We start from the raw sequence: 24,229 nt of genomic DNA on the forward strand, positions 1-24,229 counted from the left end.
TATTCTCTGTAAAGCACAGCGGAATATGTCTGCGCTATATAAATAACTTAAATAAATAATAATAATAATAACTAAAAAGGAGACCAACCAACCTTAAACAAAAAAAGATATATATATATATATATATATATATATATAAAATTTACATTGATAATGATGAAAATTGTTCTATTGTTTTACAAAATTATGTGTCAATGGTACACAGCAAATCCACCTGCTAACATAACGTTGCATTCTTCACAGCCATAAAATTAAGGATTTCAGACTTTCCGGAAAAAAAGTTTATATGTATACAATTTACAATTCCCACATGAATCCTTCCACTTGCCACAGAAATAATTATACCATATGCCTATGCTGCCTTCTTACCCTGTTTATGTATTATTTGCTTGAATTAGTTATACAGCTTACTTATATTTGACGGCACTGCATTACAAAATGATGACAGATTTTTACAGAGATCATCAACGATGTTTGTTGGTTGGGATGGAATTTACCAGAGCAGCTAAAAGCGACAATTTAGCATTTTTATTGACTAAAATATAAGACATCAGGCATTCATGAAAGTGTTTATTCTCATGGCAATTGCCAGTAATTATGGTCACCTCATTAATTAAAACACACACATACAGCATACCGTTAAAATGCAGTAAATAAGACATACCCATGTCTTAAATTTGGATGTGGCTTAATCAGTTGTACACCTTTTTAACCAAAGTTTAGTCCAGTTTAGCAATATTTTCATGTACATTTTTATGTAATCGGTTGTAATGCATGTGACGAGGAGAAATCATTTAAGCTTTATTGGAAAGTAAAAGCTGTCATTAAGCCCGGCATGGATAATGTAATTTGCCTTGATGAGATACTATATTGTTTACAATTGTTTGCTACTAAGAATACTCAGAAGCGAATTGTGAGATTCTCAGTGTTGGGTGTACAGATTGCCCCCCTCCTACACACACTTCTCACGTCTTACGGCATGCTGTGCTCATGGCTGCCTGCGCAGTGCATTAGCCAAGAACTCAAAGCCAAGTTTCTTTTTATGAGATGTAACAGCATTATAGTCAACAATAACCTCTCTGGAGCTCATTACTTTAGTATTACTGTCAGCCTTCGCCAATGCACAATATAAATCTTGAAGTCTACCCTTTCCAAGATTTTTCCAATAATATAAGATCCTCTTAACATGAGAGTTATTGGAAGCGAGACATGGCTAATTCCAATACCCATTTCATTATGTGGGTTTCTTTGGACAGAAGACAAGGCATGACATGTAGATAAATCACTTTGTAGACACAGCATTGCTTTCAACAAGAAAGGGATAATAGAACTTAAAGGGGAATTACATTGTTAGAATTTAATTACTTTATAGTAGAGAAGCTATGCTTTAAAAGCAATATAGGTTTCTAAACCTGCGATTTTGCCCAGCGTGTATGCACAGCGATGATGGGGAAAATTGTTGGGCTGAAAATCGCTCAGTGCATACACACTGAGCGATTTTCTGCCATCTAGCAGATATTCCCGGGGGTGAATGACATTCCATAGCAGGACGCTATGGAAAGCCACCCACCCCTGTTGCTCATCTGCCGGTACTGTAACACCAGCAGACGAGTGGCGTAGGCCAGCGATGATGCGGGAGGTCTCACAGCTAATCGCCTGAGCTATTTTCAGCTCAAAACCACCCACTGTGTATGGACCTTAAGTTCCTCAGTGTTTGGACTGCTCTGTTACATTTTAAATTTAAATGTGCCAGACTTCTTCTAAAGGCAACTAGTTCTCCTAACATACCACAAAAGCAGTGATGGGCAAAAGGTGGCCCGCCAGCTGCTGTTGAAGTACATAGCCCAGCATGCCATTAAACAATATTGTGTCAATGGCCCTTATTCTGATCGGTGCTGCCGGATCCGATTATGCGGCCAGGACCGTGCGTGCGAAACCCTGCCTTCCATACGGAGCACCAACTCCGTCCGTACGCGGTAAGAAGCTGGCCGAACGGACCGCACGTGTATTTTTCATGGAATACGCCTCCTCCATCTAAGGGAACCTCCCCCATCATTCGATGGTCGCAGACCATCGAATGCAGGACCGAGTGGTCCACCAGCTCCCGCAACCTCAGACCACACGGACATTTTTCCGTGCAAAAGCAGGGATCTGGGCGGGCAGCTGACATCCGGCGATGTCATATGTCCGCCCCCTACACGTGCGTCACGGCCGCATTACCATGCGTACGCCCAGCGTTTTCATGGGAACGCCCATGAAACGCGGGGCTTATGCATATGGTAATGAGCCCAAATAGTCCTTCACGCCCCTCTCCACCCCCTGTTCGGAGTGTTCACATATCATGCGGGATTTGGCCGTACGCCCCGCTCGCACATGTGCAGAGACGCCTCTGCACATGCGCAGGCACAAAACATCGGCGGGCCGTACGCACGCGGATATATCCGCACCGACCAGAATAAGGGCCAATGTGAGCATGCAGATAAGTGCAGTCCAACAGCAGCTAGAGGGCCGCTCATTGCCCACCTCTGCCCTAAAATATACTGACTAGGTATGGATCAAGTATTGTGATCGCTAAAACTCCATCAGGATGCATGGAGCACTTCACAATTTAACTATGAGGCCAAATAAAATTTGCATAAATTTGACTGCATCTGCACAGAACTTAATATGTATATTTTCTCATTTGGGGCCGCATCCCTTCTATCCATGTATAAAGTTTAGCAGCCATTAATATTGTCAGCGCCCAATGGCGCAAGCCCTGCACCCTTGGTTAAAGAGATCACTTTGTAATCAGACTGCCATTCTGTCTAGAGTACAAGCACTTTGTTGGTAATTCTGATTGAATTGCTAAACTGCTGCCACGGCCCCAGCAAATACCCGCTCCCTCCGCGACTGTAAGATGTGTTAGGAAGACACATCACCTCGCATGTGCCCGCAGCAGGAGAAATCATTCGACCATCCAATGATTTCTCCTGTCATTGCAAATATAAGTCAGTTGAGACTGACATATTTGTGGCCGCTTGGAAGAAGACAGGGCGGCCGGCTGATGTCACGTGATGTCAGCCTCCCACCCCCGGTAGGCATCGGCCCGCCCGCGTACCCATGGTAATGCCCAGCATTTATGGGGACGCCCATGAAACGCTTGGCATTTCCATGGCCCAGCACTGCCCCTCCCCTTTGCGAACTGCCCGGTGAGTGAGCAACTCGCTACAGCCATCCACAGGGGTGGAATTTGGTCCACTATGTGTGAACCAGAATCGGCCCCTGTGTCCTATGTGTGAAAGTCCCTTTTCCAACCTGTTATTACACAAGACAGAGGTAAATGTATGAAGCAGTGAAAAGAGTAGTGATATAGACCAGTAGAGAAGTTATCTATGGCATCAATCCAGCTTTGAGGAGGTACATTCTATAAAATGATAGGTAGAAGCGGATTGGTTGCTTTGGGCAAGATCTCCAATTTTTCACTCCTTAATAAATGAACTCCTCAGTCACATGTGACTAAAGGCCTGATTTCGAGTTGCTCACTATTGTGCAGTTTTGCCATCCGTTCGATTCTCAAATGACTGCTCATGAGTACGGATCGTAACGCAAATGTGCAAGCCAAAATGGCGATAGCAAAAAATATCTTATTGCAATCCCCTTGCAATCTGATGGACAGGAAGTTCATGTTTGGGGGTGGACACCTGCTGTTTTCTGGGAGTGTCATAAAAAGCAGGCTTGCCCAGGCATTAAAAGACAGCCGTGGTCTTGCTTTAAAGCGGTGTTTGCCCTGAGCATCAGAGCCAGTTATAGCCTTCTTAGCCTTGCCTGAGAGTTCTTGTCTTGCCTGTATTTGGGAGTCTCCTGATACCTGTACCTGAAGCCTCCTGTACCTTGCCTGTATTTTAAAGTCTTTGTGCCTGTACCTGTTTCCTGACACCGGAAGCCTTGTGTCTGTATCTGGTTTCTGATCCTGATAATACATTGATTTAACAACCGTCCTGCCTCCGTTGTCTGTTCCTCCAGCAGGTATTATTATTAGTCTTTGCAGTCCTCTGGGACCCATAAAGCCAGACACTGATGTGATGTACAGTACACACTATTACATGTTCCCGGACATCTCCTGAGAATGAAGTGTAGGTTGGCCCTGTCAAGGTCACTGGACTCACCACCTAGAACTCAAGAGCAAAACCAAGGGGATTTACATGAGCATTCAGTGAGCGTTATAAATGAGTTCCTATGTTTGTGAAGTGTAGAAGCCAAGAGGAAACATATGTTTAGCTTACAACTGATATCAGATTGATTCTGCTGGCCACACCAGTAATACAACATTGCAGGGATCCACTGCAGATTGCAAAACATATATAGAATTTAATTTTGACATATTTTAAATGTTGTCAGTATAATAACTAATGAATGTGTTATTATAGGAAGACCAAAACATCTAAACATGTATGCAGTATATTGTGCACTATACAACAACACACACTGTACCACAGCCCCTATATATTTGTAGACTGCAGATGTGGATTATACAGCTACGGATTATCAGCAGACTCATTTCCTTTGACTACTGTAGTGAAGAGAAAAGGAAAGGCTGATTCTCATCTAGTGTCTCAAGATATAAAATTACACAGATTTCAGGCTAAACACAGATTAAATCTTTTCACATAACCATTGCTTCTGCAGTTGCGAAAATGATACATTTCCTATAACTTAATTTAGCAGCACTTTCATTTGTGTTTCTCAGTGCTGGATAAAACATGAGCCATTTGTTACACTGTGAACTTGTGCTCTGAAACCTGTATTTACTTTAAATGACTGCAATTTTTGCAAGATAGTTTTTTTTCTGCTGCTTTTTAGGCACCGTGCTATGTACAAGCTATTATTAATATGCGTCAACTGTTAGAATGGTGCTTTGTTTTTAGTGTGGCTTTGGCAGTGAATGGTGATTTACCAGCCACTGTTAGGATCAGGAGTTCAGACAGCACTGGCTGCATTATTACCAGCATCTGTCTCAGGCTACATACAGCCAAGATAGTTATTCTGTTTGACAGGACCACAAGCTAACATTCGCGCGTGCGCGCACACACACACATATAGTGTAGATCCTATATAATAAAAAGGATAAAGCTGCTCCTCAATGCTTTAAGAGAAATTCAAGTGTTTTCTATGCGACGAGATTGGGCGCATCAGCTGATACTGTTATGTTGTTAGAACAAAAACAAACACACAATTCTAGTGCTAATATATATATATATATATATATATATATATATATATATATATATATATATATATATATATATATATATATTCCCTTTCCTGTAACTTAGATAGTCCCCTGCAGCATTTTAAAAGGAATGCTCAATCCTTGAGAATAACAAATAGAACAAAACAACAAGACGGTTCAGGTCCATCCCTGTCAAAACGTCCAGATCCGCAAGAAGCTTCTTTCCGTTAGCTGTCCATCACCTGAACAATCCAATCAAAGCGAATGCAATCCCAATATCAACAGCCAAATAACGTGTCCCTACTTGGCGACCTGACCACCATAGTCGTAGCTAGAAATGGAGTGCATGTAATGTCTTTATGTAATATATGTAAGGTCATCAGATCCTCGACCTGGGTTATTGCCGGGTTGATGATGCACCTACCCTGGTCAAGGTGCGGTGTGAAAGCACCAAATCATATAACTCTGGTCGAGCAACCGGGTAAACCGGCAAACCCGGTTCATCCTTGTGTAATGGGCAAACTGGGTTTAGGGTGAATCCGCCGAACCCGGGTCCGAACCAGCATTGCAATCTGTATGGGGTATTAGTTGGCAGGTGAGCTTTAAACCAGGAAGCAAGCATATATACAATGTGATTATGATGTGATAGCATTTGCTGGGTCCTCAAGAATCAATTCATGAACCAAATCCCCATTATTTATGTATTAAGGTGCGTGATATTTATATACTGTTGATGCTGCATTAATTATAAATGATATTAAGTGTAACCTTGTGTAACTGCTATGAAGCATTTCAAGCTGCCATAGTTTTTCAGCCCATACACACAAATCATTATTTCCTCTTGCAGGAACTTACCCATTGGGTAAAGCAGAAATCAGTTCACTGCCAGGTGGATATGCAGACATAACATATGCAGAACAGCAGGATACCAGATACACAGCATGTTGTATTTTAGGTGGATGATCCTACCACCAGTGAAAAATTGGAGAGTGATAAACTACCAGCCAAACAGCTCCCCCAATGTTATTTACACAGCCTGTAACATGGCAGGTAGGAGCTGATTGGCTGGTACATCTGGCTCACCTAGAACAGAAGTTACATTTGAAATACAGAGCAATGATCTACAAGTGACATGTACCACAGCTGACTGAATAAGGGAACCACTGGGAACCATATGGAATATGTGGTCTCCAGCCTGCCCCTGTCTAGCAACACGTTACTATCTACTGCTGTCATTTTAAAGCACAAAAAGTAGCTATTTGTGTTATTGTCCTAAGTGACAAACAAATACAGACATATAAACAAAGGGTACTGAGGGCCCTGCTCATTAATAAAATGGTCAAATAAGCTTGTCAACATATTTTAATAACCTAGGGTTGCCGACTTTATTATTCTCCTCTCCGAGAGAAGCCCGGAGAGGAGAGTTTCAGCAGCCACTCAGGGGGTGGGGCTTAAGAGTGACATCACTAAGCCTCGCCCCATGATGTTAAACCAGCGAATTCACGGTTCTCCATGGATGGGGCGGGGCTAAAATGACGCGATTGTGCAGTTTTTGCTCCGCCTCCTCCTCTGAGACCAGAGGATTGCATCATTTTAATGCCGCGATCCGAGGGACAGCAGGGGTCCCCCCTGAATCCGGGAGGGTTGCCCACCCTTCCGGGGGGCCGGGAGGGGGACCCGATTTTCGGGAGACTCCCGGAAATTCCGGGAGGGTCGGCAACCCTGTAATAATAACCTTGTGTGTTCATATTATTATTTTATGTCCTAGACCTATACACTAGCGGAGTATATTGAGAAATTCCAAGTGTGTGTGTTTATGATGTAACAACCACACCTGGCACAGTGTATAAGTGCTGTAGAGAAAGGTGATAACTCACAGTAACAGCATCTCTCATTTCTTTATTGATGCACTAAAAGTGTATTTGTAAATAACACAGACTGATACGAGGCACAGTCATCTCTAGTCTGCTTAATGGAGAATCAGGCATGTAGAACACTTTCAAGCAATTACTATCACTCAAAGCCTGGATTACAGCACATGACATATGTTTATGCAATTAATGACGAAGTAATCATTATTATGCCACCATTACAGCACATACAACCAACTAATTATTTCCTAGCAACTCTATCTTCACCCAGAAACAAATATTCCTAGGATATATTGTCTGTTTTACAACATTCTGAGAACATTCTCTCTTTCTCCCTGCGAATTCTCCTGGGAATGTGCCAATTTTTTTGTTGCACTTTGCAATGTTCCTCAATTCTAATGATCTATATAAGGCATGTCAAACTCAAAATCCCAAATGGGCGGAATAATCAAGGTCTAAGTATTGTGTGGGCTGCAAGAGAAAACAAAAAAAAAGAGTCCTATATACAATTGTCCTATATATCCATTGTCAGCACTGTACAGTCGCCTCCTCTATATTATACAGTATATCAGTATCTATTTAGTGTTCAAATTCACATTCTGACACAGAGAATAAGCTGAAATTCACATTCCGACACAGTGAATAGGCCAAAATTCACATTCTGACACAGAGAATAAGCCAACATTCACATTGTGACACAGGGAATGAGTAAAAATTTACATTCTGACAAAGAGAATAAGCCAAAATTCACATTGTGACATAGAGAATAAGCTGATAGTGTTCATTCTAGAACCCGCCATGTTTGAAAACCTGTGCAGTTCCTCTTCCATGCCTGGGGTGTCGCTGTCTGCTGTAGTGCTTCTATCACAGTGTGGTCTGTGTATCAGCACTGATATGCAAAACCTGTGATAGAAACACCAGAGCAGACAGCGACACCCCAGGCAGGGAAGAGGAACTGCATGGGTTTTCATATATGGCGGATGCTAGAATGAACACTAGGCTGAAATTCACATTCTGACACAGGGAATGAGTGAAAATCCACGTTTGACACAGGGAATGAGTAAAAATTCACATTCTGACTCAGGGTGCCTGATAACACATATGCCCCCACAGTGCCAGATAACACATATGCCCCCACAGTGCCAGATAACACATATGCCCCCACAGTGCCAGATAACACATATGCCCCCACAGTGCCAGATAACACATATGCCCCCACAAGATAACACATATGCCCCCACAGTGCCAGATAACACATATGCCCCCACAGTGCCAGATAACACATATGCCCCCACAGTGCCAGATAACACATATGCCCCCACAAGATAACACATATGCCCCCACAGTGCCAGATAACACATATGCCCCCACAGTGCCAGATAACACATATGCCCCCACAAGATAACACACATGCCCCCACGGTGCCAGAAAACACATATGCCCCCACATTGCCAGATAACACATATGCCCCCACGGTGCCAGATAACACATATGCCCCCACGGTGCCAGATAACACATATGCCCCCATGGTGCCAGATAACACACATGCCCCCATAGTGCCAGATAACACACACGGCCCCATAGTGCCAGATAACACACATGCCCCCACGGTGACAGATAACACACATGCCCCCACGGTGACAGATAACACACATGCCCCCACGGTGCCAGATAACACACATATCCCCACGGTGCCAGATAACACATATGCCCCCACGGTGTCAGATAACACATATGCCCCCACGGTGCCAGATAACACATATGCCCCCACGGTGCCAGATAACACACACGCCCCCATAGTGCCAGATCACACACATGCCCCCACGGTGCCAGATAACACATATGCCCCCACAGTGCCAGATAACACACATGCCCCCATGGTGGCAGATAACACACATGCCCCCTCGGTGCCAATTATGCCCCCACGGTGTAATTATTCATAGAAAACATGTGGGCATAGCTTGAGCCCGAAGCATGGTGAGCGGCCGTGGAATACATGTGAAGTAATCCGTGTCCCCTTGCCATGCTTCGGGCTCGGTGGCTCGCCACACTATATAAAACCAACTCCATGCCATACTGGATAGTGGGATATCGCATGCAAATCGAATGCAATATTGCATGCTATTTACTGGCGCCTTGAAACTACACAAGTACCAAAAAATCTGTACCAGACACACACGGGTTGTGGCTTTAATCGCACAGGAATCTGTTTTTAGTATGTACAACCTCGCAGATAAAGCACAACAGGACTTGGTATGAAATCTTGCCGCAGCTGCATCATAGAACCTTGTACACAAATTCAGATATATTCACAAACAGATGCACTGTACAAGTGTCATATAGCAAATTAACTAGTGCAGTCTGGCTAAATGGTTTTAACACACCTGATTTATGTGATTAAAGCACCAAGCACACTACCCTATCCCTGCCGACACCAATATTGCCTGCAGCAGGGACCCGGTGTGCATGCACACTTGCCGATGCCGGGAAGGGGGGGGGGGGGGGGAGCAAAGGTCATGCTGCGCCTGCATGTTTTCAACAGTGTACACAAAAGTCTGTTCTATTATTTGACTGTTTAAAAAAAAAAATATCAAATCACTTTTCACAGTGTAAACACTAGTCAATTATCGTTCCCATCTGAACGATTACAGGATATGTGTTACAGAAATTGTCTCAAAAGGTCATGCTCCAGGACCGATCTAATCATCTCATCTGACTACTTTGCGCCTGGATGCTGCATATACACTATGAGATAACCGGATTGCACAGTTTATATAGTCAGTGGCGTCACTAGATTGGTGTGGGGGTGTGTGGCCCATCCTCAAAAGGGGCGTGCACCAGGTGACTTATCACACTGGGTGATGTCTCTGCATATAGATCATTAAGTAATCACTAAAGGAATCCAAAAAACATGAGCTTGGATAAGAAGGGACCATCCTAAACACTGGATTATAATAAACAACATTGCACACTCAAGTTTGGCTCATTTGTTATTTTGACTTCTGAAATTTGAGCACTGATGCTCGCTACTGCTTCATCGCCGGCCCAGTAATACTAGCAGATGAGAGGCGGAGTGAACGGTTTTCCATAGTGTCCTGCTATGGAAAATCGTCCATCCCGGAGAAAATCGCTAACACAGGCGAAAAACGCTCAGTGTGTATGTACGGAGCGTTTTTCAGCCTAACAATATTCCCCATCATTGTTATCAAAACATGCTGGCCAAAAACGTCCAATGTGCATGGACTTTAACAGTACGGATGGTGTAATGGTTAGCATTAGTGCCTCCCAGAGCTGTGGTCATGGGTTTGATTCCCACCATGGTCCTAACTGTGCAAAGTTTGTATATTCTCCCTGTACATGCGTGGGTTTCCTAAGGGTACTCCGGTTTCCTCCCACAATCCAAAAATATACTGGTAGGATAATTGGCTCCCAACAAATTAACCCTAGAATGTCTGTGTGTGCGTGTACATGTGGTAGGGAATATAGATTGTAAGCTCCATTGGGGCAGAGACTGTGAATGTTCAAATATTCTCTGTAAAGCGCTGCAGAATATGTATGCTCTATATAAGAAACTGTTAATAAATAATAAATAAAACTCTACTCAAATTTATGTTGTTTTTATTTTCTTCATTCTGATGAGACATTCCCTTCTGCACAGTGTGCTAGGTACCACAATGAGGTCAACATTGATGGTTATAAATATCACCACTGGCTGCAATAGCAGATCCTATGGAATATGACATCTGTGCAACAGTCAACACAACAGGAGTTCTCAGCATAGGGGCTGTCAGATAATTCTTGTCACTTCCACACTAGGACAAATGTATTAACATAAAATAAAACATGCTCCCTGTGTTACACAAAGGCATGAGGCACTTACTTTGCAAGCAGTCAGCGTTAAGGAGGTCTTGACATTTTTCATGACACTTGACGCCACACTCCGTACATCTCATGCCTTGTCTTGCTATTCCCCAAAGCAGGCCTTCACACTCATAGCAGTATGTCGGGGTTGTCGCCGTCCATACTTCAAAGTTGTGAGGAGTAGTCGATGATATTGGATAGATAAGAGCTTGCAATGTCTTTTTGAAAACATGAGCTTTCTATTGTGTAAAACATGAAACGTGATTAGAATCAGTTGTTTGGTTTCCACAGATGAACATTTCTGCAGCAGTGACAGAACTATATAATTAGTTTATGGCTAATATACAGCAAGGGAGGAAAACATTTGTATAAAAGGCATTCTGTAGCTGAACATAGCATTCTGAACTAAACACTACACGACATGCTGACAGTCTCATCCTAATAACATAATAATTCTTTACAGAAAGAACAAGAAATAAAATAAACTTCTTTCAAAGGTTACAAGAATACCAAAACCAATAATATTTTAAATGTGATTTTGTTTCAATGAAAAAAAGGCAACATTTTTATTCACATACCCAGGTGTAGCCATCAAAGGATAAAAGGGTAAAGGGGTAAAAGAGGCAATTCAAATAGTTACGGTAAATTACCACAGCTAATTGCCCCCCCCCCCCCCCCCCCCCCCCTCCCCAGGGGTTATTAAATTGTCCCCGTTGCGAAAACACATTTATCTGGGAATTTATGCTGGATCCTGTGTTTGTTTTTTGTTTTTGTTTTCACAAAAATTGGGCATTTTTCATGGGGGAGGTTGGAGTTGGTCATTTTTTATTTGAAAAAACTGAAATTTACTTTTTCTTTTTCTTCTGACCCACTTGCAAAAAAAATTGCTTAGTTTGACAAAACTCCATGCTCTATGATCCTGTATATAGCAAAGAGAAGCATTGAACTTTTATCAGTCTCTCCTCATTATGTAATTTAAATAACACTAGTTACTAATTGTGATCACCCTGAAATAGCCCCCAATCGCTACCGCCCTACCCCTGTAACCCTCCCTGCTTTCATCTTAACCATAACCTCTCTGAAGCCTAACCCTATCTCCCCATTACTGCCCAACCCTAACCCTTCTACCTTGCCACATAAGCCTAACCACTCTAGCCCGCAACCTGACCCTAACCTCAACATTCTAAGTGCCAAACCCTAACCGTCCTCCCCGCAGCATAATTCGCTAACCCTTCCCCCAATCCTAACCCTACATCCCCCAGTACCTATACCTACAGTCCGCTGACCCTTCCTCCGCAACCACCACACCATGCGTAACACTGAATACTTAAATTTGAAATGCCAGCAGTCGGGATTCCAGCAGTTGTAATCCATGCCGGAGTTCTGGTGCCGGTCTAATGGCAGCAGTCAGGGATCCGGTGCCAGGATTCCGACCGCTGAGATTTTAATTCCATCCCTTGTTTGCAGCCTATGGATGAGTCATTTACCCACAATTCTTATTGAAGGGTTTCATCATGTATAACGTATATGAATGTTGGCTCTGTTTCGTTAAATGGACAATAAATTTGATCATATTGAAAGCTAAACATATTTTGCTGTGAAAACCAAGTGGGTAGATAAGGGGGGCGGGCGGTTGTGAGTTTTACATGCCATAATTCACAATGATTTATATTTGTAATCAGCCAAGCATTTCAAAGACTACAGTATTTAAACAATGCATTGTAGTACAATACCTGAAAATCACTTACCAGTTCCTCATTGTTGGCAGATGTTCGGATAACCATTGCAAGAGATATACCAGCTTTCCTTGCAGTCAATGTCTAGGCAGAAACATTAAATTTTTACAACATTATCCCAACCCTACATTTATTCTGAAGTTGAAATGCAACAGATTTTTCATACGGAAATGCTTGAATTATTTATTTATTACATAGATAAAAAGAAATAAAGAACAAGTTATTGCTCCACCAAACTTTGCTTAACAAGCAAAGAGCTTCTTTGGGGGGGGGGGGGGAACATGCTGAATTTATATAGTTGTACTTTACATTCTTTCTCTTGACAATTGTTTGGTACAAGTTATCCTACTGCAACTGTTATCTAAAAACAGTTAGTTAACCATTTGGATCTGGGAAAAATCAAGGTCAGATCACTTCTGGTCCGATTGCACAACTGGTTCTACATTTACCAACAAACCCAAATAATGGCCATACTCAAAGCTATTTTTCATCAGGAACTCAGTTCCCGAACCTCTAATTAAATATGACATCATCAGGAACTGGGTTCATGAACCTGTTCTGGGCCAAAATGTACTTTCCATAAGATAAGTTTTATTTTAAAGTCCCCTGTGAGTGCCTTTGTTTCTAAAAACAATCAATCTCTCTCTCTCTCTCTCTCTCTCTCTCTCTCTCTCTCTCTCTTTATTTAATTGATCCACCATCAGACCTGAAGTTCCTGGACCTATTTTTTCAAGAAAAATAGTACTGGCCCTACTGATTCGATTATTAACCATTGTGAATAGGTCCCATACAGTTACATCTGGCCAATTGCCTGTATTTGGCTGTGATAGCGCACCACAAACAGAAGTGGTGTAGAGCATACAGTAGCAAATGCTTTGATCTACATATGCAGGAATGATAGAAAGAGCAGGATGTGAGAACTCAGGGGGGTATGCAATGTGGGATCACGGCTGTCGATCCCCACCAACAGCCATGATCCAGGCCCGTTTGCGGTCAGATCGACCGTATAGCGACAGACGGGATTCACTGTCCCGTCTGCTGATGGGCGCAAAGGGGGCGTGGCTGCAAAAAACGGCCGTGGATTGTCGATCTGCGGCCCGGATAACATCAATCCACGGCCAATTACAGCATCGAGTAGGGAGCTGCCGATATTTCCCACGTCGGAAATAGCGGCAGCAGATTGCATACCCCCCTATATGTCTGACCCAGATTTAGTTTTTTGTAGCATACACACCGACTGAAAGCTGCTACTATAAGTGTATACGCAGTAAATGTGTCTTTTACTGTAAAGCTGGCCATACTGTACATTAGAACGATATCAGGCCCGAACGCACAATTTTGACGGGTCGTTCGATCAATTGTGTGTACATCATGAGGTACTGTAGATCGGTGTGATGCGCAGCCCAGCGAGTCAAGCGGTGCTCAATTGATTATATGTGCTGCACGTATGATCAGTCGGGATGGCTTGAGGTTGTAAGCAGATCGTATGTGCTTTGTAGCACACCTGATTGCTCTTCCGATCATGCGATCTGCATCGTATGCAGGTCGTTCTAATGTATGGACAGCTTAAACTCTGCCTGTAGAATATGTCTTTTCAGCCTAGTTTTTGTAACTACAGTACAGTATATGCTTGTATAAGTTTCTGTTTGGTGCTCATTACCTTCCCAATGATTACTGCTACATTCCCACTAAAGATACAGTAAATGCCGAGAAGGGGTTTTAATATTTTAAATCTCAATTGTTTTGATGAGTATTATTAACCATGAAGCATATGGGAATGACCAATCAAGTACATACACAAGAATGATGCATATATACAGTATAAAGTGACAAATATGTGTCTTGGAAAATGAGGAAAATGCAAAGCTGGGCAGATACTGTAAATGTCAGGTGGAATGTAATGGTGACAAGTGATCCCCAATGCACTGGAGAACTGAAACTGTCAACAATTGGATTACATAAAATGAGTGGAAATGCAGAACTTCTCAGTGGAAACAACTCTTTTGTCAGCCTGTCACACAGTAAATGGAAAATGAAATAATTTGGGCTATGTGAGACACTGACAGGCACACCAATGTAACCCTGCACAGGGGCCATTTTATTTAGCAAGGATTCATTTAAATCTCTAAAAATATCATCTTGACAGATACAAATGGATCGCCCATAAATATTGCATTAAACTATTAGTACACTGTGAGCACACTCAAGAAAATAAATAAAAACATCAATCCTATACACCCTGCTGCTTCTGTAAAGACATCTATTTATAAGGGGCAGAAATAATATTATTTTGTATTATGTATTAAATATCAATACATAGGATAACATAAGACACATACTGTATAAGCACAACTAGACAAATGCAGGGGAGGTGACGGTTAGGGCATAGTAAGATGGGGTGGGACGTAAATCAGCACTCAAACCTGTATACAACAAGCTGGTAGACAGATGGGATCAGGTGTGGTTCAAAGTGAATGGGAAATAGGGAACAAAGGCAGTCACTGGTGGCAAGCATATACTGTAGCTAGAAGGAGATAGTGGGGAAAGATTGCATTGGCATTCGAGGATCACTGTTTAAGAGGGAGGGACGTTACCAGGAAGATAAACTGGGATAAATAAAAGGTGGGTGATCAGAGAGGAGGAATAATGAGAAATGAGGAATGGTTATAGGTTTTTATTAAGAATCTTAAGGAATCATTAGAAGGTGTGATTAAGCTAGTCCCAGGACTGAGGTGTGGTATGAGCAGGGCTGGCGACGGGGGGGGGGGGGGTCAAGGTGGACAAGTGTGACGGGTCCCAGCGATCTAAAGGGCCACAGAGCTTCCACTCCCCTGCATGACCACCGCCTGTACTAGCTGGACTGTCAGTGACCCTCGCGGCCCTGCCGTCTACTGTGCACCATCTGTGTGTGGCTGAGTGTGACTTAATCACTGTGTGCCACTGCCATCTACTGTGTGTGTGCCCTGTCACTTGGCGCTCAGAGCCACCTACTCTGTGTGTGCGCACAGCCTGGGGCCGCAGATGCAAAGCCGTGAAGTCTGCACCTGAAAGCAGGATCTGGAGCAGTGAAAGGTCCAATGAGGCTCATGCAGAAGAGGGTTGTATGGATTTGGGATTAGGTGGGGGACCCAGAACTATCAATGTATAGGACCCCAAGATTTCTGTTGCCGGCCCTGGGTATGAGAGAAGGCAGATGTGATGACCAGGTACATTGGTGAGGCAGGTAATGGTAGAATAGTGGAGAGATGGAGAAAGCAGAAAGGAAAATGGGACCAAAACCAAAATCTTTGGGGACACTGACCGATAAAGAGAGAGACACAGAGAGAGAGACAAAATGACATGGGTCTAGAATAAGCCGGAAGGAGAAGTGAGTGAAGAAGAGGTTATAGACAAGACACACTAGGATATTTGGAGGTAAAGAAAAAGATGCTGATAGTTAAGCTGGACATACATCATACATCTGGCCATACATTCTAGGCCCGAATGCACAATTTTGACGGATTGTGCAATCAATAGTGTGCACATTATGTGCAGATTGTGAGGTATCTGTGCTGCATATATGATCAGTCAGAATGGCTTGCGGTCGTAAGCACATCGTATGTGTTTTATAGAACATACGATCAATCGTTCCATCGATCATATCACCTGCATATGACCTGCATCGTATGCAGGTTGTTCTAATGTACTGTATGGCCAGCATTAGAGAGCTATAAGGTGTACAAATGGTTCGATTTAGTCTATTTTTATATTCAATTTTGCATATATAGGCAAAATCGATGCAAATAATTTCAGCAGCATTTGATGCTGATTCGATCCTGATGTGCGCTCCCTTTATGGCAATATTGAATATTCTATATTGAATAGAGAAATAGACTGTGCAGGTAAGACTATATACTTTAGTACATATCTGTACTACATAGTAAAAATCAGATGCGTTTTGCTTGCCGTGTGTTTCGGGAATACTGTCATTGGGTCACCAGCAAGTTGTTAGACAGTCATTAGGTCGACACCATTGGGTCAACATGCATTGAGGTCGACTTGTGTCTAAGTCGACATGCTTCTAGGTCAACAGGGTCATTAGGTCAACAGGGTCATTAGGTCAACAGTTAAAAGGTCGACATGGGGTTTTCCCTGTTTTTTTTTTGAGCCGACATGTGCTGACAGGCGGTATTTCATGCCCTACCATCCACTAGGGCAGGGCTGGGCAACACCGGCCCTCCAGATGTTGATGAACTACACATCCCAGCATGCCTTGCATCAGTTTCAGCATGGCCACATAGCAAAACTAATGCAAAGCATACTGGGATGTGTAGTTCACTAACATCTGGAGGGGGTATCCGGACTATTGTTAGACAGCACTTACATAGACAGCCATTACATCGACACCATTAGTTCGACAGCTCAATAGGTCGACATGCTTTTAGGTCGACATACCATTAGGTCGACATGTCATTAGGTCGACCGCTCATTAGGTCGACATGTTTTTAGGTCGACACTGCCATTAGGTCGACAGTGTCTATGTCGACAGTCAAAAGGTCGACATGTTTTTTTTCACTGTTTTTTGAGCCGACATGTGCCGACAGGCGGTATTTCATGCCCTACTATCCACTAGGGCAAGGAGGGAGAATAAAATAGTGTGCCGAGCGCAGCGAGGCACCTTGCCCGAAGCTGCGGTTCACTTCAAACTGTGTTCATGTCGACTGTGTCGACATTTCGGCCAAAAAACAGTGAAAAAACCATGTCGACCTTTTGACTGTCGACATAGACACTGTCAACCTAATGGCAGTGTCGACCTAAAAACATGTCGACCTAATGAGCTGTCGACCTAATGAGCTGTCGACCTAATGACATGTCGACCTAATGGTATGTCGACCTAAAAGCATGTCGACCTATTGAGCTGTCGAACTAATGGTGTCGATGTAATGGCTGTCTATATAAGTGCTGTCTAATATCGGTCCCACATCCCTGGAGGGCCGGAGTTGCCCAGCCCTGCACTAGGGTGTGGTGGGAGAACAAAATAGTGTGCCGAGCATAGCGAGGCAATGTGCCCAAAGCATGGCGAGTGCAGGGAGCCATACAAGGGGGACGCAGTACAATTTAACCTGTGTCCATGCCGACTGTGTCAACATACGGGTCAAAAAACTGTGAAAAATCCCATGTTGACCTAACCCACGGCGACCTAATGACCCTGTCGACCTTATGACCCTGTCCACTTAACAAATGTCGACCTAGACTCAATGACTGTCTAACAACTTGCTGGTGATTAACTGATCCACACCTGTGATTCTACCTCGACTGATGGAATCGGGATCTAATTGCAAGGCAACCCCACCGTGTGTACACCTCTTTAGGAAGAACTGAAGATTTTTGAGGATGGGTGATCTGAAGGCATGCTTTGCAGAACACTGCCCAGGATGAAAGGGACAGCTGGAAGAGGTGATGAGGTGGGAGCAGGTGTTAACAGGAATAACAAGGAGGTAATGAAGGACATGAGGACATAAAGTTGGGGATAGGTCAAAGTGACACAGAAGTCTGAAGGGAGGAGATTTCAAAATCAACGTTGAAACGTTGGAGGAAATATGCAGTCATTTTAAAGAATAAAATACCTTTGGAAATACAGAAAGTCTGGTGAGTGCCTTGTCCTTGGATCTGCGTATATATATATATATATATATATATATATATATATATATATATATATATATATATACACACACATACAGTAGAATAGCAATTTAAAGATGTTGCCAAACTTAAACAGTAATTTTACTTATACTGCAGCATAACATGGATAATCACACTGGTGAAGTGATGTTAATATCCAGTTGTTCTATAGTTTGCTTATCTTCACATAATAAAATACCATTGCCAGTACACGGGCCTTACCGCTCAAGTGCTGTTCTTTTTCTCCAACTCCAATAATTTCTTTATTAAACTGCACTTGAGCAGTGAGACTAGTGTGCTGGACGCATTATTTCATTATGTGGCATATTTATAGCTACCCTGAAGTCTCCAGCAAGCAAAATAGCACAGTGCACCTGCACTTTGTATCACTTATAATAATTTGCCATGTAGACTGAATACACTGTACCTACTTTGTGAGGACCAAATAGAGAACATTACTCCAAATAGGAGGTATATATGACCCTATGTCCTGCCTATTACCGAACATCACTACAGCAGGTATCTATCCTGGTACACAGGCTTACAACTAGGTGTTGGTCAGGATGGAACTGCTAGTTGAGGGGTGGGCGCTACCTGGAAAGGTGAACAACTGCAAATGAGACCTTATGCTACTCAGATATTAGATGTCCCATTATAAACTGTTATTATTATTAATTACACCCATGTCTAGTACTGGGCTGCATCCTCTCTATCTAAGTGGGCAGGGCCAGAGGCTTTACTAATTGCAGGGAGGTCGGGCTCTCACAGTGATGATGGAAGTATAGTTTTGCTACATAACCATGCATTCCTTATGCTATTAATATAGACAAAGTACCTTAGAAACAAAAAAAATCGATCTATGAACCTTCGCTATGCAAAGCAAACGGAACTCTCTTACAAAATGCCTAAAAGTCTTAGGGGGAGATTTATTAAATCTTGGAGAGAGATACATTGCAGAAGTTGCCGATTGTTATTTTTCTAGTACTGTACTGTAAAGGGCCCTACATACGCAGAGATGTGTGCCAGAGATACATAACGGGAGATTCAGCACAAGAGATTTCACTCTTGTGACTCATTTCAGACAATGAGCCACATACAGAGAGATTTGTGTCAGAGATTCATAATGGGAGATTCAGCACGGGAGATTTCAAATCTGTCACAGAAAGTGAAGTAAAAACACTGCACTTCATCACAAAAATGTTATTATTACTGAACACATCTAGCACATAACTAATGTCTTCTTTAATAAGTATTCTTTCACTTCCCCTAATATGCTACCCCCCCCCCCCCCCAAAAAAATTAAATCATGGTGGCTAGTGGTTCCCCTTGAACCGAATGCAAACCCATATGCAAACTATTAAACGTTGGTGGTACAGTGGGAGCTGACAAAAAAATACTTACCAAGTCCGGGGTCCAGCGTCTCATCCTCTGTCATACAGACAATAATTTTGTAAAAAAAAAATGGCATGGGGTCCCCCCACCCAGGCATGACCAGCCCCGGGCTTTTTGAGTGGTCCTGGTTCCCAAAATCCAGAGGACAAAGTGCGTGGGGTCCCCCGGATTTTGGGGACCAGCACCAGGCTCTTGAGCTGGCCCTGGTTTCCAAAATACGGGGGACAAAATGAATAGGGGTCCCCCATATTTTGGAGACCAGCACCAGGCTCAACTAGCAGGGGGTGTAATGCCAAACCCAGGGGACACGCTTGATGGTGTCCCGTGGCCAAAGCATTACCCACCCTAAAACTAGTCAGCCCAGGCCGGGAGTTTTTGGGGAGGTGGGGACCCCCCAAATAAGGGGGTCCCCCCTCTCCAGGGCACCCCAGGCCTGGGCTGCAGCCCGGGGCTATCCCCTGCACCCCTGGGCGGTGGGTGCAGGGTTGATTAGCTTATTTAACAGTAATATTGTCTTTTACAGTAGGACTACAGGTCCCAGCAAGCCTGCCCCACATGCTGGCACTTGGGATATCCACAGGTACCAGCATGTGGGGCATTAAAGGCCCGCCGGTACCTATAGCCCCCCTGTAAAGGAAATATTAAAATAAAACAACAAACACTGGTTTTAAATGTTTTATTTAATAAAAACACAAACACAGAGTTTTTAGTATTTTATTAAACTGCCTCTGGTCTTCACCTGGGGGCGGCGGCCTTTTAAGCTCTTTTGCATTGGCCGCGCCTCCCAGGACTTCAGGAGCTCTTCTCTCCTCCTCCGCCGTCGGACTGACTGCCCCGACCCTGTCTCGAGCTGGCTAATATAGCCAGCTCTAGGGGGCGGGGCAATGACGCGGCGAGCCGTGATTGGCTGGCCGCGGCCATTTTGAAATTTGATTTTTTTTTTTTTTTTTTTTTACATCTCCGTCTTGATGCCGCCGCGCTGCCGCCGAGGTGAGGTGGGGGTGGCGATGGGTGCTCCTGCTGGTGGGGGAGGGAGGTCAGGGGTGGCGGCGGTGGCGGGTTCTGCGGTGCGGGGTGCGGCGGTTCTGCGGTGCGGGGTGCGGCGGGTCTGCGGCGTCCACAGTCGCTCGGTCCTGCTCATCTGCCCGCAGCCACACATGCGGGAGATGAGCAGGAGCTTTCTGAGCGACTGCTCTGAATTGTACAGCCCGTCCGTTCTGAATCTTGGACAGATTCAGAACGGCGGGGGTGCGCATGTAAATCGCTGTGTGGGCTATATACACAGCGATTTACATGCATCTTCAGGCATTTTCTGAGCGATTTGTTAAAATCGCTCAGAAAATGCCTGAATATCGTGCTGTGTGTGGGGGCCTTTTGAAAAAAGTCAGTAAGGAGCTGATTGGCTGGATGTTTATCTCTCCTTATCACCCTTGCATTTATCTCTCTTGTTCAGGCTTAATACATCTGCCCCACTAACCCTTGGAAAGGGATACAATACCAGCTAATCTGCTCCAAACTGCCATGTTACATTCTGTGTTTGGATGACAGGAGCTGATTGGCTGGTACCTTCTAACTCTCCAAGGCTTAGTACATGTACTCCTAAATGCGAAACAAATGGTCAGTAGATATCAGGCTGTGGTAGTTGTCACAAGCTTTGTGATAAATATTATTATATGCGTGTAGTAATTTGCATGGCTGGATGATCCATTATGCCCTCTAAGCAACCTTTAAAACTTGATAGGCATGAGGGACCCAGATTACTGGGGGTTCTATGAGATTTTGTTTTACAAAAACAGGGGGGAGCCTTACAATTGTATGGCCCCAAGGTAAATTTATCTAGTCAGACTGAGAGCTATTTGTTCGGTTGTAGTGATTAATGTGACTTAAGGCCCCCACACACAGCACGATATTCAGGCATTTTCTGAGCGATTTTAACAAATCGCTCAGAAAATGCCTGAAGATGCATGTAAATCGCTGTGTATATAGCCCACACAGCGATTTACATGCGCACCCCCGCCGTTCTGAATCTGTCCAAGATTCAGAACGGACGGGCTGTACAATTCAGAGCAGTCGCTCAGAAAGCTCCTGCTCATCTCCCGCATGTGTGGCTGCGGGCAGATGAGCAGGACCGAGCGACTGCGGACGCCGCAGACCCGCCGCACCCAGCACCGCAGAACCGCCGCACCCCGCACCGCAGAACCCGCCACCGCCGCCACCCCTGACCTCCCTCCCCCACCAGCAGGAGCACCCATCGCCACCCCCACCTCACCTCGGCGGCAGCGCGGCGGCATCAAGACGGAGATGTAAAAAAAAAAAAAAAAAAAAAATCAAATTTAAAAATGGCCGCGGCCAGCCAATCACGGCTCGCCGCGTCATTGCCCCGCCCCCTAGAGCTGGCTATATTAGCCAGCTCGAGACAGGGTCGGGGCAGTCAGTCCGACGGCGGAGGAGGAGAGAAGAGCTCCTGAAGTCCTGGGAGGCGCGACCAATGCAAAAGAGCTTAAAAGGCCGCCGCCCCCAGGTGAAGAACACAGATGAAGAGGCAGAAGCCCTGGGAGGCGGCGGCCATGCAAAAGAGCTTAGGGGGCCGCTGCCCCCAGGTGAAGACCAGATGCAGTTTAATAAAATACTAAAAACTCTGTGTTTGTGTTTTTATTAAATAAAACATTTAAAACCAGTGTTTGTTGTTTTATTTTAATATTTCCTTTACAGGGGGGCTATAGGTACCGGCGGGCCTTTAATGCCCCACATGCTGGTACCTGTGGTTCTCCCAAGTGCCAGCATGTGGGGCAGGCTTGCTGGGACCTGTAGTCCTACTGTAAAAGACAATATTACTGTTAAATAAGCTAATCAACCCTGCACCCACCGCCCAGGGGTGCAGGGGATAGCCCCGGGCTGCAGCCCAGGCCTGGGGTGCCCTGGAGAGGGGGGACCCCCTTATTTGGGGGGTCCCCACCTCCCCAAAAACTCCCGGCCTGGGCTGACTAGTTTTAGGGTGGGTAATGCTTTGGCCACGGGACACCATCAAGCGTGTCCCCTGGCTATGGCATTACACCCCCTGCTAGTTGAGCCTGGTGCTGGTCTCCAAAATATGGGGGACCCCTATTCATTTTGTCCCCCGTATTTTGGAAACCAGGGCCAGCTCAAGAGCCTGGTGCTGGTCCCCAAAATCCGGGGGACCCCACGCACTTTGTCCTCTGGATTTTGGGAACCAGGACCACTCAAAAAGCCCGGGGCTGGTCATGCCTGGGTGGGGGGACCCCATGCCATTTTTTTTTTACAAAATTATTGTCTGTATGACAGAGGATGAGACGCTGGACCCCGGACTTGGTAAGTATTTTTTTGTCAGCTCCCACTGTACCACCAACGTTTAATAGTTTGCATATGGGTTTGCATTCGGTTCAGGGGGAACCACTAGCCACCATGATTTAATTTTTTGGGGGGGGGGGGGGGGGGGTAGCATATTAGGGGAAGGGAAAGAATACTTATTAAAGAAGACATTAGTTATGTGCTAGATGTGTTCAGTAATAATAACATTTTTGTGATGAAGTGCAGTGTTTTTACTTCACTTTCTGTGACAGATTTAAAATCTCCTGTGCTGAATCTCTCATTATGAATCTCTGACACAAATCTCTCTGTATGTGGCTCATTGTCTGAAATGAGTCACAAGAGTGAAATCTCTTGTGCTGAATCTCCCGTTATGTATCTCTGGCACACATCTCTGCGTATGTAGGGCCCTAAACACATCCTGTAACATGACAGTTAGCAGGTGATTGGCTGGACGTTTATCTCTCCTTATCACCCTTGGATTTATCTCTTGTTAAGGCTTAATACATCTGCACCCTTGTCCCTAAGTACATATCTCCGTATTATGAACTAGGACATGGAAGCAGCATTCATAGGTAATTGAGCAACAGTAAATGTCCCTTCTTTCAATCAATAGTTATAATACAGTATGATGTTTATTTTGTATTAGTACATTTTACTGTTTTTATTGTTGACAATACAGTTGTCATTACAAATGTAACTGGGCCGGGATTGCAATTACATTATTGCACACATTCAGAATAGTGCATTAATAATTCTAAAATAACCAACAGCAAATGAGTTGCATAGAAAAGGTCAGATAATTACTTACCATTGCCTGCACTCACAAAAGGCATTGCAAGGACAAAAAAAAAGAAAATAAAAAGTAATTAGTAAAATATAACAACACATAACTAGAAAAGCAGAAACTTCTTTCCTACAAATCAATAATAAATAAACTTGTTTGTGAAGAATAAAAGATTTTATTGTTAAAAATAAAAGACATAAAAGCATTGTAGAGACGGACACCTAAACAATTTAATTTATGAAATAGTCAATAAGTGATGTTGAAGCCATGCAGCTAGACAAGTTTATTATGCACAAGAGGTACTTATTATCTGAAATAAATCATTCTAACACACCAACAGCAGGAAACTTCAATTAAAGCATGCAACTTTTTTTTGTTT

At 43.9% G+C, this 24,229-nt stretch overlaps 1 protein-coding gene across 1 annotated transcript in view; it reads right to left on the reverse strand.

Annotated features, from left to right (window-relative positions):
• Window positions 1–24,229, reverse strand: part of UNC13C (unc-13 homolog C) — a 536,500-nt gene that overhangs the window by 372,103 nt on the left and 140,168 nt on the right. The window contains exons 7-9 of the mRNA XM_083183881.1: window positions 23,875–23,880; window positions 12,693–12,764; window positions 10,964–11,183 (exon numbers count right to left, since the gene is read on the reverse strand). Of these exons, the coding sequence (XP_083040007.1) occupies window positions 10,964–11,183; window positions 12,693–12,764; window positions 23,875–23,880 (298 nt within the window). The remainder of the gene's footprint in view (window positions 1–10,963; window positions 11,184–12,692; window positions 12,765–23,874; window positions 23,881–24,229) is intronic.

Source organism: Crinia signifera, chromosome 4, assembly GCF_055691185.1.
Source record: "Crinia signifera chromosome 4, ASM5569118v1, whole genome shotgun sequence".
NCBI lineage: Eukaryota > Metazoa > Chordata > Amphibia > Anura > Myobatrachidae > Crinia > Crinia signifera.